This window comes from Petromyzon marinus, chromosome 9 (genome assembly GCF_048934315.1).
Source record: "Petromyzon marinus isolate PM22_M1 ecotype Great Lakes invasive population chromosome 9, UKy_Petmar_22M1.pri1.0, whole genome shotgun sequence".
In the NCBI taxonomy this organism is placed as follows: domain Eukaryota; kingdom Metazoa; phylum Chordata; class Hyperoartia; order Petromyzontiformes; family Petromyzontidae; genus Petromyzon; species Petromyzon marinus.
This window is the reverse complement of record NC_133675.1, coordinates 16,982,987-17,000,794: the sequence shown is the minus strand read 5'-3', so window position 1 is coordinate 17,000,794 and position 17,808 is coordinate 16,982,987. Positions and strand designations below refer to the sequence as shown.

Genomic DNA, 17,808 nt, shown 5'->3' with positions numbered 1-17,808 from the left:
GTCTGCTGGCCACGAGGAGAGTTTTCAAGTTTCATTTATTAGGTATAGCCTTGTGAGCCATGCGGCTCTTGAGTCGGGTGCAACCGCAACAAACAAAATATGAACAGAGAAACATCTTAAAGCGACGACGCGCAACAGAAACATCCTAGATAAACCAGCAAATCTTCCAGAAAAAAAAAACACCGTATTACAACGCTGTGTGCCAAAAATCCCAGTGTGATGCAAGACAAACAACAACAACCATAAGCCATTTCGATTTAAAATTTCGATTTAAAGCTTTCGTGACTGCAGGGATTCATCTTCTTGGTTCTTTCGGTAAAGTCACGTAGAATGTATATAACCATAAGCCAATTTAGATTCAAGTTATCAGGCCAACTCCGCACTTCCGCAAGAAACATGGCTTAACCATGTTTTCGAAATCACCAAAATAAAGCTATAAAATACAATGTAACAACAGTTCCGTAAATTTTGATTTAAAGCTTTCGTGACTGCAGGGATTCATATTCTTGGTTCTTTCGGTAAAGTCACGTAGAAGGGAAACAAAATAATAAAAATATAAAACAAAATTCTCACGTTTCGACTGCAACACAAGCAATCATCATCAGGTGTGAAAACCACAGCAAGAAAATTTGAGAAAAGTGGCGGTTATTTTTAACGTTAGCACCACGGAGAGCGATTTGACAGTTTGTTCAGATGGACGAGTCCATCTATGTTCGGAAAAGAGGAGGGGGGAGACGAAAATAATGGATGCGGTCTGAAAGCCACCGTAAGCGTGATCAATTAAGACCCGAAATGGTTTATCAAATCCTTCCAATGATTGCCAGCCAGAATCCATCTTCTCGGTTGAAATGTATTATTTTATTGTTTCCCTTCTACGTGACTTTACCGAAAGAACCAAGAATATAACAGTACCGTAATCATAGGAACTGCAAAAGAGAGCTCATAGTTCATATATTTGGTATAGCCCTGTGAGCCATTCGGCTCTTGAATCGGGTGCAACCGCAACAAAAAACATGAACAAGAAAACATCTTAAAGTGATTATGTGACTGTGCAAACAGAAAATCCAGGAAAAAAATATCAAAATATTTCTGAAATAGCATCGTACACCAACGCTGTGTGCAAAAATCCCAGTGGGATGCAAGTCAAATAACAACAACCACAAGACAACTAAGATTAAGGCCATCAGTCTAACTCCGTACTACAATAAACAAAAACATGGCCAAAACAAAAAAAAACGTTTTCGAAATCACCAAAATAAAAGCCATGAATGCAACGTAACAGTGATCATAGGGACTGTGACCGAATTTTTTACAATAAACTACATAAATAAATTATAACACTAGAGCCGTATTTTAGGCCACTGAATAGCAGTGGCAGCTAGGGTTGTACAATTCCTCTAGAGCAGTTTTGAGTGAAGATCTCATAGGTAGTGATTCAAGTTGCAGTTTATTGGCAATAGCATTCCAGACCCTGGGGGCATCAATAGCAAAGGCCCTTCCTCCAGTTTTTGTACGGCAATAGGGAATGTGAAGCTGGTAAATGAGCGAAGACCTGAGGTCAAATTTGTTCTTTGAAACAGATAGGAGATCCAGTAGGTAGTCTGCGGAATTTTTTGTAAGTACATCGTGAATAAATAAGATCTGGTGCACAAGCCGTCGAACATTAAGAGATGTTAAGTTTGACCTAATGTAGAGATCACAGTGATGAGTCCTATATGGGCAGTTCAATGCAAATCTTAAGGCCGAGTGATAGATGGAATCAAGCTTCTTCAGTACAGTACTTGGGGCTGATTTATACACGATGTCACAGTAGTCAAGTAGAGGCAGTATGGTAGCTTTTATCAATTCCAAACGGAACATTGGGGGGAAGCAGTGCTTGTGTCGATACAGAAAACCAATTTATATTTTTGTCTTTTTACCGATATAATCAATGTGATCTTCAAAACTAAGTTTTGAATCCAGGATGATCCCAAGATACTTATAGATCTTGACTTGCTCTATTTGATAATTATTCAAGCTCGTGTGGTGTTGCTGATTCTCCTCCTCCTCCTGCAAGATGCGTAGACTTCAGTGGTTTATATGGTCCATAGCTTGGGTTGTATGATCATAATTGCACTACGTACTGTGGCTTGTCTTTCATTTTAATGTTTTGAGATGTGCGCATCGGTCGGCAGGTCGACGATTTGCTGCGGTTGATGTGCCAGAGCAGTTCCGTCGAGGAATGTCAAAGTCAGGTGTACGATGTGTGCGTCTAGAACAGGGGTCCGGAACCGATTGCGGCTCACAAAGGACTGTTTCGTGACGTTACTTATTAAGGACCACCTTGTACTCACGTGCATTGCGGCTCTTTTAATAGTCTCTTTTTATAGAATTCGAAAACATGTATCTTGTTCTTTTGATTGCCAACCCATTCTGGACGGTCGCGTTGTCCCACGGTCGGCCAGCAGCAAACCTCCTAAAACCTGGGTGAGACTCCAAGTCGATGACAGGAGCACCGATACGAGAACAACCACGTGCGGCGCGGCACGTGGGCGCGCTAACGGGCGCGACCACTCACAGCGTCAGCAGGGAAGGGAGGTGGGGTGGGGGCACGGAGATAGTAGCCACCGCGACAATCGCCGCACTTTAAAACACGTCCCCCCCCCCCGCCGCCGCTGGACGAGTTGGGTTGTCCCGGTGACGCGAGGCCCGGGGCTGGGCCGGCTCGGACGTGGCCGCAGTGCGCATGCGCCAGGGTGACTTTGGGTGGCATTGGGCGCGAGGCGGCGCAGGGCAGCGACCTCTCGGGTAGCGTCCAGCAGCAGCAGCGTCACCCTCCTCCTCCTCCTGCTGCTGTCGCCACACTCTGCTCCCAGTGCCTGCCGCTCACCACGCCTTGTCCAGCAACCATGTGGAGGTCCTGCAGGAGAGCGGGCACGCTCATTCAGGTGGGAGGGGAGGTGGGGGAGGTGGGGTGGAGTGGGGAGCGAAATTCGGCAGTCGAATCCGAGAAGGCCTCGTCGCCCACTGTACCGTGTAGGCACTGTACCGTGTGCGGACTGCTGTGCGCGCCGTACCGTGTGAGTGTGTGGGCACTATGAGAGTGTGTGGGCACTGTGTACTGTATCGTGGTGTAGGCACTGTGTACTGTATCGTGGTGTGTACTGCGGTTGCTGCACTGTGCGTCGCTTGTACTGCGGCGACGCACTGTACTGGTTACTGTACGCACCGGGCCCGTCCCTGTACACGCCGCTCCCTGGCCGGGCCCACCACCACCACCCCCCCAGAGCGAGCGAGCGCGCTGCACCCGCACGCACCGTGACAGTGCCCGGGGGTGTAGCCGCTGGCGCGAGTCGCTGGTGTGCTCGCCGCACGCTTCTGAGACGCCCATGGCGTTGTTGCTGCCCGCGACTCTCCACGGCGGCGGTCCGCACCGCGAGCTCGCTCCATCGCGAGCTCACTGCACCGCGAGCTCACTGCACCGCGAGCTCACTGCACCGCCAGCTCACTGCACCGCGAGCTCACTGCACGGCGAGTTCACTGCACCGCGAGCTCACTGCACCGCGAGCTCACTGCACGGCGAGTTCACTGCACCGCGAGTTCACTGCACCGCGAGCTCACTGCACCGCGAGCTCACTGCACGGCGAGCTCACTGCACCGCGAGCTCACTGCACCGCGAGCTCACTGCACCGCGAGCTCACTGCATCGAATGCGCGCGGTGCAGACATCGCGCTGCACTCTCTCAGGGTGCCGACGTTTGCGGCACAACGTGGAATGGCGCCAGGTTCACGGCTTGTCCACAAACAGAGCTTGGCCTAACCGCTTGAAGGGTTATGATGTGGCATTCATATTCTTTGGGTCTTTCGGTAAAAGTCAAGTAGATAGGTTCACACAAAATAACAAAATGTGGCATCTTGTTTTGAGTGGTGAGATTTGTGGCTAGTACGCGTGACCTTTTAACTGATACATGATTGCACGCAGTGTATAGAGAGCGGGGTAGTGGGTTGTGCAAGAACGTATAGGCACCACGGCATGTTCTGTGTGCAATCTCCCAACAGTGTAGGAGGCTTTGTGATGCAAGACAAAATGTGTATCGACTTGAGCTTGATGTTAATATTGAAAAAGTACATTTTTTTAATCTCATCCGTACCCACACGCTTTCCTTTTGGCTGTTATTTCATTTGAGTAACCACGATCTTAACAGGAAGATGTTAATTTAGACCGCAACTCCGATGAGCACGGTTGGCTACGTACGGTGCAAAGGAAGTTCGACATAGTACATAGAAAGACAATCATTGCAAGTCGCAATGTCGTCTTGCTCATAGTCCCGAGCCACTGGGAACGCTCCGTGTCCTAACACGTGCTTGAGGCGTCACACTCCGAATGTATTTATTTTTTTAATCAGATTTTTGCTTATACAGTACTCCGTTAATGACAGACACATTTGTGATTTCGTCATGTTGCACGCATTTTGCATCGACTCGGCATCCGTCGTTGTCACGCGAGTTGAGTGACGTTGGTTCGGGGCCTTATTCAGACAGTGGTGACCGAGAGAGAGCGTCTCTGGTGTCTCGTGGTGGGACCCCGAATCGCTACAACGACTTCAGGCAGAGGAGCCGTTTGGCCCCTGTAAATAGTTCATAGTTCCATTTATTTCATAGTTCCATGTATTTGGTATAGCCCTGTGAGCCATTCAGCTCTTGAATCGGGTGCAACCGCAACAAACAAAAAACAAAAACATGAACAAGAAAACATCTTAAAGTGATTATGTGACTGTGCAAACAGAAAATGCAGGAAAAAAAACATCAACAATTTTCCTGAAATAGCACCGTACACCAACGCTGTGTGCAAAAATCCCAGTGGGATGCAATGGGTTCATGGGACCCTGGTGTGGGTAATTATAACGCCAGTGAGGATATTGGCTCGGGCAGTGCAACTTTTTGGCAGATTTAGGTACTGATGATAAAAACTGGTCACTTGGTGAGCCTTTTTTTAAGTGCAGTTGTTAGGGATGGGCTCTGTTGTCTGAATCCTGTATGGAGGTAGCAAAATGCTGTGTGTGTTCAGGTAGTAATGTGAATAATACAGTGTTTTGATGAAAATGCAATTACATGTAAGAACAAAAGCACGTTAAGAGAGTTAATTTTGTTAACAGGGCATGTGGAATATTGTCTGCAACCAGAAATAAATGTCTGACCTTTGAGTACACTTCCATGCGGATGATGCGAGAAAATGAAAAAGCGTTTTCGATGTAAACTGGTAAAAAAGGAATGTTGTGATGGGTGGGGCATGTGCACAGAGAGGAGGGCAGGTGACTTGGTAAGTTACCAAGAAAGGTGAACTATTATAACAGTGCATGCTGGGATTGAACCATCATCATTGAGCCATTGTCATGGCCCTGCGATGCCGTCCTTCAAGGCCCTGCGATGATGATGCCACAATCTATCTCCTACATGCACACGACCCGATCTCATTGCTCCATGTCGACGGTGGGAAGCCTCACGGATGTGTTCCCTCCTTCGGCTGACACAGCCAGGAGCCAAGGTCGAGGCTTCTGACAAAGTTGTCTTATTAAAATAGGAAGTGTCTTTTCTTTTTTATTTGTTTTCTGCTCTCAAATGTCTTATTTCTGTCTTCTCAGTGTAATTCCCAGCATGCAGCTCTCCATGCTTATTTACACACGTATCAGTTTTTGAACAATTTTTTTCTTAAATGTCCGTGTTTTTGATCCGTGCGGTCACAGCCAGTAATAGATATGTCAAAAATGCGCAGATCTACTATCAGCCAAAGGAACGCTGTACGTGTGCGCTGCGTGTCGCGGTGAAGCGGCGGCGCTTGCTGCGGGGTGAGACCAGGCTGTGCCGGCCCGCGGCGTGCGACGGAGTGCGGCCTTCGGAGCCTCGCGCGCTGAGAGCAAGCTCTGAGCCTGCCTGCTGCCAGATTTTTCAGGTCCCTTCAGCGGTACCTCTACTGCAACAGATACAAATGAAGAGTCTGCATTGGCAGTGGGGTAACAAGCGGTTGATGTGTTTTAATGTGACAGATATTGTCAATGTAAAATCTGTTGTTTCATGGCATGAAGACTGATTGCACCATCGATCCTTCATTTTCGTGACACGTGTTTATTAGAGCCGTTTCTGATGCATCATGGGAAATTATTCGGGCTATGGCATGGTTTTTTACAATATGAGACCTCCTCCTCTCTGTGGTCCAACATTGGAGACTAGGCTCTAAAGAAAGCCGTCTCGGGTGTGGACCAATCAAATTCAAGGACAGTGCATATTATTATCAGAGTTGTCTTTTTGTTTGCATTTTGACTGCTTGTGTTGTGGTTATTGCAGACATGATGCCTTGAATAAAGGTGTCAGTTTTTTGTGCCAGTTAAAAGGGTAAAACCTATTACTATATCTTGTTACTGGCAAAGGAGGTCTCATAATGTAAATGCTCACCCCGAGCCCTCAATACTCTGATAGTGTGCTGTTTTTGAGTTGTACGCCTTTTGGCGTCTTCTGGTCCAACACCATTGGAGACTAGGCTTTAAAGAAAGCCATCTCGGGTGTGGACCAATCAAATTCAAGGCCAGTGCATATTATTATCAGAGTTGTCTTTTTGTTTGCATTTTGACTGCTTGTGTTGTGGTTATTGCAGACATGATGCCTTGGTTGTGCAGAGTTTGGAGGAGTATCTGTACCTGGACCGTGTGCTTAAGGGTGGCTCAGGTTTGCCACAACAGTATAATCGTTTTATCAGCTGCGTAACGCTATGTGGAAGCTGCCGAGCGTGTCACTCCTCGCAGAGATCCGGTTCTTCTCAACCTAGATCGCATGTCCTCTAAATTGGCTATTTTGAACGATTATGCTTTGAGGTTTTGGATAAGATGTAATTTACACTAACTCTTCAGTATTCGTTATCGCTTTCAAATGTGTACATGACATCCATGTTTGTTCTGTATGTGTAAACTGACACCCTGGACACCCTTGTGAACGAGATGTATCATCTCTGGGGAATCTCCAGGTAAACTACAGAACAATTAAATCGCTGGACTCATCGTCAGTCTTATATGTACCCTAGTGTCTTCATGCAGCAGATATTGCACTCTAGAGGAGTGAGTTAGGAGAACACCGGAGATGAAGGCAAAGCCAAGAGAGGGGGGAAGCTGACGTGAGGAGAGGGAGAGGGATGGGCACGAGGGAGGGGGGCAGGGCAGGGCCCTGGAACGGTCATGTCCAACAAGTTGAAACTCCAATGTGAGCGTAACGCTGTGAGGAGACTGAGCTACCGTTGATGCGAGGTCAGCTTTCACCATTTTCCTTCTCTCACATACCCAGCACATGGCTCAGCTGCATATCCTATTTCTGTGTGTAGCAAGTCTACACCTTCATTGAGATGTACACGACAGGCCTGCTTCCAAAGCTGTGGCAGAGGCTGAATTGTAACCTGAACTCCGCCGGTCGCCGTTGACTCCGGTTGGCAGCACACCATGACCTGATTGTCCCACACACCAATGCGGCGAGATACGGGGCCTTGCAGTTTCACGGTGTCCACCCCATATAGTCACCTACCTACTCGCAGGCTCACTCTCTCACCTACGCTGTCACTCGCCCACAAATTAAGTTGCTCACCTTAGCGGTGTCCGGCCCACCGATGTGGACGTCACTGCTGGTCACTGTTTGCGATTCCTCTCCAACTCCCATCAGGCTATGCAGTAGTCCACTCACGATGGGAATATGTAGTACTGCTCACAGAGCCAAAGCAATATGGCTTCGTTGTGATAGCATTTGCGCTGAAAGAATGGCCCAGATACCAAATCTGTCAATTTATTTACACAGTTGAATTACGGTGTTTTCATACGCGGTCCTCTAAGACACTTGTGAAAATTAAGTAGTAGATGGATCTGGTGCAGGTCCTCGATCGATTGGTGCAGCGCAGGACCGCGAGGGGCGGATTGATACCGGCTGATGATGATGACATGGTCAACTTGATTAAAATTACTTGTAGTAGATTTTTCGGTTAGATCACGGGATGTTCTGAAAAAACCTGTGTTGTTAAAGCCCTCTGCCACCAGACACCGACAAACAAATGAGATTGTCACGTGGTGTACGAGCGTATAACGCGCCAGTTGTTATTGTTCCATATCGCTCACTGGTCAGTTTAAGAACAGTTCCCACAGCCGAAAAGGTTTATTTCTGGTCCCGATGTTTATTGTTTGTATTTGCGTGTGCCACGTGTTTTAGAAGTGCCTCTGTGGCCGGACACCATGCCCCTCGACCCATGCCAAGCGCTGCTATTCTGCTGGGATCCCCGGCTCGGGGTGAGTGTTGTGGGAATGCGCGCCAAGCCAAGGAGGAGGTGTTCTCATTCTCAGATTCCACGATGTCGCTGACTGGAGTTAAATGTTGTGTGGAGCGAGGTGTGACGTAGGTACGACGTAGGTATGTGTTAGAGTTAAGAAGTGTTGAGCGGGGAAGGTGTTGCACGCGGATGTCAGAAGGAGGTCGTGCACAACGAGGAGATGCGTAGAGTGAGAGACACCAATAGGAAACAGAGTGTATGGATCACATTTGCATATTAGATATTATAAATTCAACCAGTGAAGATGACAGTGATTTGCACGCGGATGTCAGGAGGTCGTGCACAGCGAGGAGATGCGTAGAGTGAGAGACACCAATAGGAAACGGAGTGTATGGATCACATTTGCATATTAGATATAAATTCAACCAGTGAAGATGACAGTGATTTATCAGGTTTGATCGCGTCAAAATAAATGTGTCGTTAAACCCGCCACCACCCGACACGGCCAATTAGTAAGGTTTGTCACGTAAACAGAACATGCCAATTCGTTAATAGTACAGCTAACCGGTGTGTTGGAGAGCAAATCCACAACATTGTGAATTGGCTGTGTCGGGTGGTGGCGGGTTTAACAACACATTTATATTTGTGCGATCTCACCCAAAAAAAAAACTATATTAAGGATGATATTGGAGCGAAAGCCTACGTATTAAACAGACCATTGTCTACCAGTGAGGGACCCTCAATTTTTCAAACATACAACTGAGCTTAAACTTGGAAGATACTTGCATTCATTTCAGCATTTAAATATTCTAAATTTTCTGCAGATGACAGATATTTCTTGATTAATGTGATGCAATACTCAATCGCCATTAAACAAATATGTTGAATCTGATTTATGTAAATGTAAGGACAATTTGCAGTTATTTCCACGAACATTTTCTCACCTTGAACCCATTTCAATCGCTCCCCCACACCGCACGTTCAGCCCCTCAGCAGCAGGCAAGGTGGTGGGGGGGGGCCTGTTGGTGGTGGTGGGGGGGCTCGGGGGCACCGTGCTCTACGCCAGCTGGGACCCTCGCTTCCGCAGCAGCTTGGAGCAGAACGTTCCCTACGCGGACAAGCTGCTGGGCGCCGTCCTGGGCCCCAGCGTGCCCTTCCTGCCCATGCCCAGCAAGAAACCGGTACGGACATTCCCCCACTCGCCTCGTCGCCACCCTCGCCACCCTCACCGTCGTCGTCGCGCTCGTTCCCCCACCCGCCCTGTCCCCGCCGTCGTAACGTTCGTTTTGCTGCTCGTGATGGAATCTTTGAGCCGGAGTGACCACGCACATTCGTAAAGGCTGCTGGAGCGTGCCCTGCGTTTTTTTTCCCGTTGACTCTGCCAAGGAGGGGTGTGCTTCCAAGCTTGAATCGGTCACATTCGGTGGTTTCTCCAGTCGGTCCCTGCTGAATAGGCCTCGCACATTTACTGAATTGTCTGCAATATGTTTTCAAGGAGAGCAAGCGCAGAGAGTGTGAATTTGATGAAGGATATGACTGTACAAAGTAGGGCAGAGCGAGTCCATCTTGAGAGCTAAGATGTGCTTTCTTGTGGGGGAGGATATGGAGAAGGGAGGGTACGTGCCAGAGACGATGAGAAGGCTGCTGTATACGTGGGGAGACCGATGCAAGGAGGCAGTCGTGCACAGGCTCAGGGAGTTGGTAGTGCACACAACCCAGGCGGAGGGTGATACGGAGAGAAGGGCGGCAGAGGTTTGTGTTGCCGAGGTGACGGTGGTGACGGTGGTGTCTACTGCACCTGTTGATGCGCAGGGTGCAGGGGATCTGAATCCCATCGCCCCCATAAAGAAGAAGCACACGGACGAGCGAGCGGCCACGGCAACCGCACAGGCGCCAGTCAAGCAGGAAGGTACCGCTGCTGCACGGGAACATCCTGTATGGAGCATTTAAGAGCCTTGAATTGGGCAGAGGTCGGCTGGTTCAGGGAGTTCTGATACCGTGTGGGGACACTGAGCCGGTCGGTACCTATCGGATCCTGGGTTCCAATCTGAGCGGCGACTCTGATCAATCTGGAGCTGATTGTCTCATCATGGTAACCAATGACTGAGCATTGGTGACCAATTCTGAGGGCTGGAATATTCCATCCTGGATATGGAAACGTATTTGTCCTCACGGTGTTGACAGCACAGTGGGATTGAAATTGAGAGTAAGCAAGGCAGAGTTTGGATGTAGATTGTCAATTCAGCCTATAGATTTGCCTAGATTATCCATACCCTGCTCTGCCTTCGTCCCAATTGCAGATAGATCATCGGAAGCGTCGGTGATCCTGTCCTCCATCGGAGAAGCACCCTCCATGCCGGCACCCGGCGTGACGAACGCAGCCACCGGCCCCAAGCCGGGGCACGAGGGCGCGGGGGCCAGCGGGCACGACGGGGGCGGCGCCGCTCACAAAGAGCACGAGTGCGAGTCCTGCAAGCACGAGCCCTCGGGTGACGCGCCGCCAGCAGGTGGGTGGGGGCTGAAGTGGGACGGCGTGGCGTGTAACCCCGTGGCACGCGGGCTCCCTCTCCTGCCCTCGGCATACTAATCAGTACTACCGTCTTCGCTTGTATTTCTTCATTGGCCTCATTCCAACCTTTGTACGTCTCTGTTCTCAACTTCGCTGCCCTTATTGTTTACGAATCATGTAATTGGACGAATACTTTCGTTTGAAAAGATTTCCGGTTCTTGTAGCTCTCCGATGTGTTTTCCCGTGACATTCGGCTTTTTTGCTCCACGTGCTGGTAGCCACTTTAATTCACTTCCTGAAGACGCTCCCAGCAATGTGAAGTGAGCTCAATTCAGTTCCTGAAGAAGCTTTCCAACACGTGCAGTGGAACGTCGGACATCGTGCCGGGCAGCAGGCGGCACAGCACAGAAACGCAGCGGAGAGCTCTGCAGCACAGCCGTGAAACCATCGCTGCAGCAGTTCTATATTACTTCATCAGTCATATTAAAAAAAAAATACTTTTGAGAAGTTTTAGTCTGTGGTTAAATATTTAACAAATTACGGCTGATTTTACATTTTGTGAAAGATATATATTTTTTATTATTGATGATTTTTTTTCGCAAAAAGGTATCTTCCAAGTCCTGTATTAAAAACATGACGATACAAAATTGGCAAATTACTTGACGTGCACGCATCTGGAGTTTTGGAAAATCCTATTCATTGGCACACGTGCCACTGAGAGGGGAGATTGCAGAATCTTCCGTCACTGGTCTATCGTGATAATTACATATCAGTTATCGAGCCGATGTTAATACATAATGAAAAAATAAAATAGCGGTATTAAATCCATCGTAAATAATGTTCCATATTGACGTGACCGAAAAAAGTAAACAGGCCTCTACTTTCACTTCAACCACACAAACGTTATTGTGTTTGTGACTCAAACAAAAATAGGTTGACGTTCCTCTTTGACGGCATTTAGACGAACGCTCGACAACAATGTTGACTGGACCGCCGGTGGTGACAGCGGTTGCTCTTGTCGGTTGGGCGAGCGCCACGTGGCTGTGACGAGGGGGGACGCCCGCGTGCATGCCCGGCCACTAACGGAGGAGTGTGTGGCAGCCCCCCCGCGTGACTTGCTAGAGGCCGGCCCAGCTGGTGGCTCCTCTAAGGAAGTGATGTCACAAGACACAGACCCGGAGGCAGAGGTTGCTGGTAAGGTAACAATCGGAGGGGTCACACGTATCCGAGCAGTTTTATGTCCACTGGAACTTTCCTCCTCTCCGTTTTATAATTTTGATTTTGTCCTTTTATTTCTTCAATTCCCTTTGTCTTCCTATGTTTTAGCGTGAATGTTACCGGCATCCTCTCCTGAACGGAGGCTTGATTGGCGAACAATGAGAGTTTTATGCATGTGAGATGTTATTGGTGTCCACCTTGTGCTTTCACAATAATATTAACATGCAGTGTGCGGAACTCGTGGGTGAGTGTTTTTTACAGTAAAGCGCTTGGAGCACATACTTGATGGCAAGCGTTGTGCATGCATCCTTTAGTGATGTCTGGTGCAAGGGTTGTGTGACTTATGAACTTTGAACGTAGCGGTGAGTGGTGTATGTCATGTTGTGTAGGTGCATGCTGCATGCACTGTGAGTGGTGAGTGTGTGACGTGAGTGGTGAGTGTGGTATTGTGTAGGTGCGTGCTGCACACAGTGTGGCTGGTGAGTGTGTGACGTGAGTGGCGAGTGTGGTATTGTGTAGGTGCGTGCTGCACACAGTGTGGCTGGTGAGTGTGTGACGTGAGTGGTGAGTGTGGTATTGTGTAGGTGCGTGCTGCACACAGTGTGGCTGGTGAGTGTGTGACGTGAGTGGTGAGTGTGGTATTGTGTAGGTGCGTGCTGCACACACTGTGACTGGTGAGTGTGTGACGTGAGTGGCGAGTGTGGTATTGTGTAGGTGCGTGCTGCACACAGTGTGGCTGGTGAGTGTGTGACGTGAGTGGCGAGTGTGGTATTGTGTAGGTGCGTGCTGCACACAGTGTGACTGGTGAGTGTGTGACGTGAGTGGCGAGTGTGGTATTGTTTCGGTGCGTGCTGCACACACTGTGACTGGTGAGTGTGTGACGTGCGGCGCGTGCCGTGTGGGACAGCGTTGTCTAAGAACCTGGAGGAGGCGGTGGCGCGGAGTGGCTTGGTGACGGCGCAGGCCGTCGGGGCCCAGGATGCTGCTACCGCTGCCATAGGCACATACATCAGCTGCCTCCGGCACGCCATGGAGGACGAGGCGGTACGCAGCAGCTACCACTCGCACGCACACGCATCACGCACGCACAGCTCATACCTGTCACGCACACACACACCCAGAGCCCACACCCATCATGTACACCACACTGAAATCTGCATGACAGAAGGGAGATCTATTACCCACATTGCAGTGGGTTTACACTCTAGCAATCGCATGGCGAGAGGGGCTGCAACACGAATGCGGCGTTGCTGGTTGCAGATGTCGCCTGAAGAGAAGACGGAGCAGTGGCAGAGCGTGCGGGAGGCGCTGGCGGCCAGAGACCGCGCCGTCCACGAAGCGTCGCAAGCCCAGCGCGTGGCTCAGTGAGTACCGGCGCCGTGCGTCGTGGACGCCCGTGAATAGCGTAACGCCATTGCCCAGAGTAGCCTCGCCGAGTCTCAAGACCGCTTCAGGAGGGTCCCGCGTCGGGACGCTTGGTCGATTGTACTCCGAGTCTGACTTCTGTGCTTGTTTCTTCTCCACCCCAACGATAACGCGATTATCAGGGGCTGGGGGCCGTTGCCACCGAAACCAACTGGGTAACTGGCCAAACAGGATTTTCCTCATAACAAATAAACGTTGAATTTAAACGCCAGAAAAAGAAAAAGTTGGGAAGGCGTTGTGACCGTTTGTGACGACGTGCCGTGCCGTGAATGCCGCCAGGGAGGAGGTGGTGAAGCTGCAGGGGCTGGTGGAGGAGGCACGCGGCACGGCCGCGCCTGCGGCCGCCCCCCGTCTGCAGGCCGCCGGCTCCAGCGTGCGCCGCATGCTGTCTGAGCTGCAGGGAGGCTCCAGCAGGGTGAGCTCCGCCGACGGCGCCGCGATGCGGGTCGCGTGCGGGCCACGCTCCGGCACGAGCGGGCGTACGGTCGCGTGAGATCTCCTCCGTCCCACGTCGGCGGAACCTGCTCTGGTGAACTGCCGCCTCCACGGTGCCGTGATCCAGCGCCGCGGAGGCAGCAGCGAGGGTTGGTGGATCACCGCACGAATGTTGTGAAACTCCCTTCCCGTGGGCGACGAGGAATTCCCTGGTCTGCCAGGAGAGGGCGGTACAGCGACAATGAGGGCTCTACCTATTCCGTCTGAATGGGATCGTGTTTCCCCTTGGCGTGCGCGTGTATAAATGCTTTCATTAGCGTGGGTTAATGAAAGAGTGTTTCGTGCGCAATCACGTGCCGCCCCGTGCGAACATTCGTGCGTCGTTTGCCCCCCCACCCGGCCCCCCCGTGCCGCCTGCCCTCAGGTGGAAGCGGCGCAGACAGAAGCGCGCCTCGTGTCCCAGTACCAGGAGATGGCAGAACGTGCAAAGGAGGAGTTCCGGCAAGAACTGGAGAGCATCGTACCCGGTTGGCAGGGCAGAGGTGAGCAACGTTTTGGCTGCATCGTACAAACGAAGCATGCGAAGACGAGCGGTAATTGATTGCGGAGTTCATTGAAGAAGGCTGTGATGAATGAAATGTACGGGCCTTGACATTTAAATTACAAGGAAATGTGTTGGGCTGCCGCAGTTGCGGGATGTTAACTCCCTAGCCTGGTTTGCAGGAGGTAGTGTGTTCGATCCTGACCCTGGCGCCTGCATATTTGGAATTTGCATGTTCTCCCTCCGGTTTTTTCCTCCACTTTCAGAAACATGTGTTTAGAGTATTTTGCGATAAATGTCCACACTTCGTTGAGCTATCATTTGTGGCCAGGTCGCTTCTGAAAAATAGCTACATAGCTCAGTGGGCCTTACCTGGTAAAATTTTAATACATTTTGCTTAAATAGCATAGTTTAAATACGAATAATGTTATTGCAGTGCAACTGAATAAGATGAAAAGGTAACTTGTAAGCGTTGCTCGTGAGCGTCGACATGTCCCACGCGATGCGCTCGGCCTCCCAGGCGACCTGAACAAGGAGGAGCTGAACGCGCTGCTGCTGCACGCGCACCGGCGCACAGAGCAGCTGCGCCGCGAGCTGGCGGAGCGCCAGGCCCTGGAGGAGCACCGCCTGGTCCTGGCACGGGAGCAGCAGCGCACGGTCGACCAGCGCGGCCTGGAGGAGGCGCTGGCCACCGCCCTGCACCAGCAGCGCCAGGAGCTCGTGGTGGCGCAGCAGCGCAAGGTGCGTCGCCGGTGCACCGTGCTGGCGAGCGTTCCCCGCTCACCATGCGACGGTGCGCGAGCTGCCTTCCCCCGAGACCCTGCAAATGGTTCAAGACGACGTCATTTTTTAAATCTTGTTTTTACCGCATTGTTTAATGCCTGATTTATTCGTCTTTGTCGTCTGGTTCGTACTGTTAAATTTAACGTTCATGTATAATTTGCATAAGTAATGCATTCTTAGTCACGATTTGATTTGTGTATCGTGCGTGAATTTACATTGGAGCACATTCACTCGCACGCACTGCCTCAAGCGCTGGCAACACGCCAATCACTAACGCCTGCATTTAAAACGTAAAAACGTTCCTATTAACAAAGCTTTAAACCCATCATGAACAGACCGGGGTATGTAACTAAATACTGGCTCGTGTTTCGACTTGCATGTGTAAGTGATAACTCTTAAAAGTTTCATATCGAGCAATACTTGATGTAATGTCGCTTAGTTTCTTTACACTTGTGAAACGTGCAATTTATTATGTAAGAACTGTTAGTTAATCACTGTTAAACTTGCGCCAGTGGGTCAATATATTAACCAGGTAAGAGGCGTTATAAGCCAAAGATTGTGCAGACAAATGAAGGCTCTTTGTGTGTGTACACACCGGCATGTTGTCCAAGTGTTCGCATTGACCTCATAGGAGACATTTTTTTACCTTTGTGTTCATACGAGTGCGCACGGCTATGCTGACATTGCATGCCTGAAATATCTCTGCGTGCTGCACGTAATTGCGTACGGTAGTGAGCGTGTGCCTGTGCAATATACCCGCGTGTCTGTGCGCGCCCGTGTGTCCGCCCGTCCACCTGCTGGCTTCCTCGGCATGACAGATAGAGGAGCTCAAGGATGCAATGGAGATGGAGATGCGCACCCAGCTGCGCCGTGCCACGGCCGCTCACTCGGACCACCTGCAGGAGGCACTGAAGCTGCAGGCGTTTGAGCTGGGAAACTCTCACAAGAAGGTAAGTGCGCCCCCCCTCCGATCTCCCATCTCTCACGCTGCCTAGCGTGGCCACGGCTTCAGCGGCGTAAACGGCACCCGTTCCCACCTCTGCGAACTCAGACGTGCTTTTCCCCTCCTAGGAATTGACAGACAAGATGGTGGAGCAGGACCTCATGTTCCGGCGTGAAATTCTGGATCAGCGCGACTCTTTCACTCAAGACATAAACAAAGCGTTTGCACAAGTGCACGGGATCCGTAATGCTGTTGACGGTGCGCACGCACGCACGCATGCACGCACGCATGCACACAGAACAAGCATGTTGTGTAGAACACGCGTGTAATACAGACGGCCACATTCAGCTTCTCTAAACGCTCATCAGTAACACAGTCATCAGCAAAGGACACTGCTTGAGCAGGAATCGCAACGAAAAATATTTTAACACTGAAATATGATGGTATGTTTTTCAAACCATTGTGAAAATGTCTTGCATTTAGATTGTTTCCCTTTAGAGGCTGCGCACCTGTGAGCACATGTAGGTACGTGTCGCCACGTGTGCACTGGGCGTGTTTGCAAAGCGAATGGCTCTGCGCGCCCCTGCGTCCGCAGGCCTGGCCGAGCGCGAGGAGATCGCCAAGAAGGCCCACTCGCTGTGGCTCGCTGGGGAGGCCCTCCGCACCGCTCTGGCCGAGGCCGGGCCGGATGGGCCCGACGGGCCGTGTGTGCCGCTGGCCAAGCACGTGGACGCGGCTCGGGCCGTGCTGGCGGAGAGCGAGTTCGCGCAGGTGGTGACGGGCGCAGTCCCGAGCGAGTCCAGGGAGCGCGGCGTGTACTCGTTGGAGGCGCTGCGCCACCGCTTCCGGAGCGTGCGGAGGCTCGCGCGCCGCGTCGCCCTCATCGACGAGACGCGCAACAGCCTCTACCAGTACTTCCTGTCCTACGTGCAGGTGCGTCCGTCTCGGCAAGCCGCCCGCACGCACAGCTCCCAAACCGTGTCCATCCTTGCACGTGACCGGTTGAGGCTTAAACCGTAGGTTTATTCACGTGGTGATCCACCGACACGCTCCGGCTCGGATACAAACTCAACTCGGTCAATGTTCCGGACACCCAGAAACGTAATGTTAATTAACTTCCCCCGCAGGGATATAGTGTGGGGGAACACACCCGTCCCACACGTGACCCGCCCGCCACCATTCCCTAAGTGTCAAGTCGTTTCTGAGCCGGCGCTCAGGAAAAAATGTTCATCCAGGATGTTCGTCCGTAATTGCAAGTAACGTTGGGCTAGGTAGGCCAAATTCATCTTGGGGACGTGCAAAAGCGTCCTGAGAAAATAGCGGTGTTATCGTTAGATCTCAGCAGGTGCACAAATAGCCATTAGGCGCCGTGGGTGAGATGGCCGTGCGTAAGCAGGGTGCAAGCACGGTGGATTACTGCTGAAGCTAAGCGATCCGCACTCATGTTTAGGCTGCCCCAGGTATCAATTCTTACAATGTGCTTGATCATAATTTGTGGTCTAAATGCCAAATGAAGTATAAAGGTCCTCTCTGTTCATTGCCATGAGCATCATGTGCAAGGCATAAGCACTTGTATAAACCATAGCTTTATCATGCATATTCCAATAGACTTTTATTGCAAAATTTCCTACCTTGACTTTGGTTTGTGTCTGCAAGTTTTGGGGAACTCTTTGATAAATTTGG

General features: G+C 50.6%; 1 protein-coding gene across 2 annotated transcripts in view; it reads left to right on the top strand.

Annotated features, from left to right (window-relative positions):
* The first annotated feature begins 2,690 nt into the window (after nt 1-2,690).
* Nucleotides 2,691-17,808, top strand: part of IMMT (inner membrane mitochondrial protein) — a 19,597-nt gene continuing 4,479 nt past the window's right edge. The window contains exons 1-14 of one of the 2 annotated variants that reach the window (XM_032950248.2): nt 2,691-2,927; nt 8,214-8,290; nt 9,257-9,452; nt 10,084-10,180; nt 10,572-10,778; nt 11,882-11,974; nt 12,906-13,042; nt 13,259-13,362; nt 13,703-13,838; nt 14,283-14,400; nt 14,920-15,140; nt 16,001-16,132; nt 16,254-16,383; nt 16,721-17,058. In XM_032950248.2, coding sequence (XP_032806139.1) covers nt 2,889-2,927; nt 8,214-8,290; nt 9,257-9,452; nt 10,084-10,180; nt 10,572-10,778; nt 11,882-11,974; nt 12,906-13,042; nt 13,259-13,362; nt 13,703-13,838; nt 14,283-14,400; nt 14,920-15,140; nt 16,001-16,132; nt 16,254-16,383; nt 16,721-17,058 — 2,025 coding nt within the window. In that variant the 5' untranslated portion in view covers nt 2,691-2,888. The remainder of the gene's footprint in view (nt 2,928-8,213; nt 8,291-9,256; nt 9,453-10,083; nt 10,181-10,571; nt 10,779-11,881; nt 11,975-12,905; nt 13,043-13,258; nt 13,363-13,702; nt 13,839-14,282; nt 14,401-14,919; nt 15,141-16,000; nt 16,133-16,253; nt 16,384-16,720; nt 17,059-17,808) is intronic. The other variant, XM_032950249.2, reaches the window with a different exon arrangement.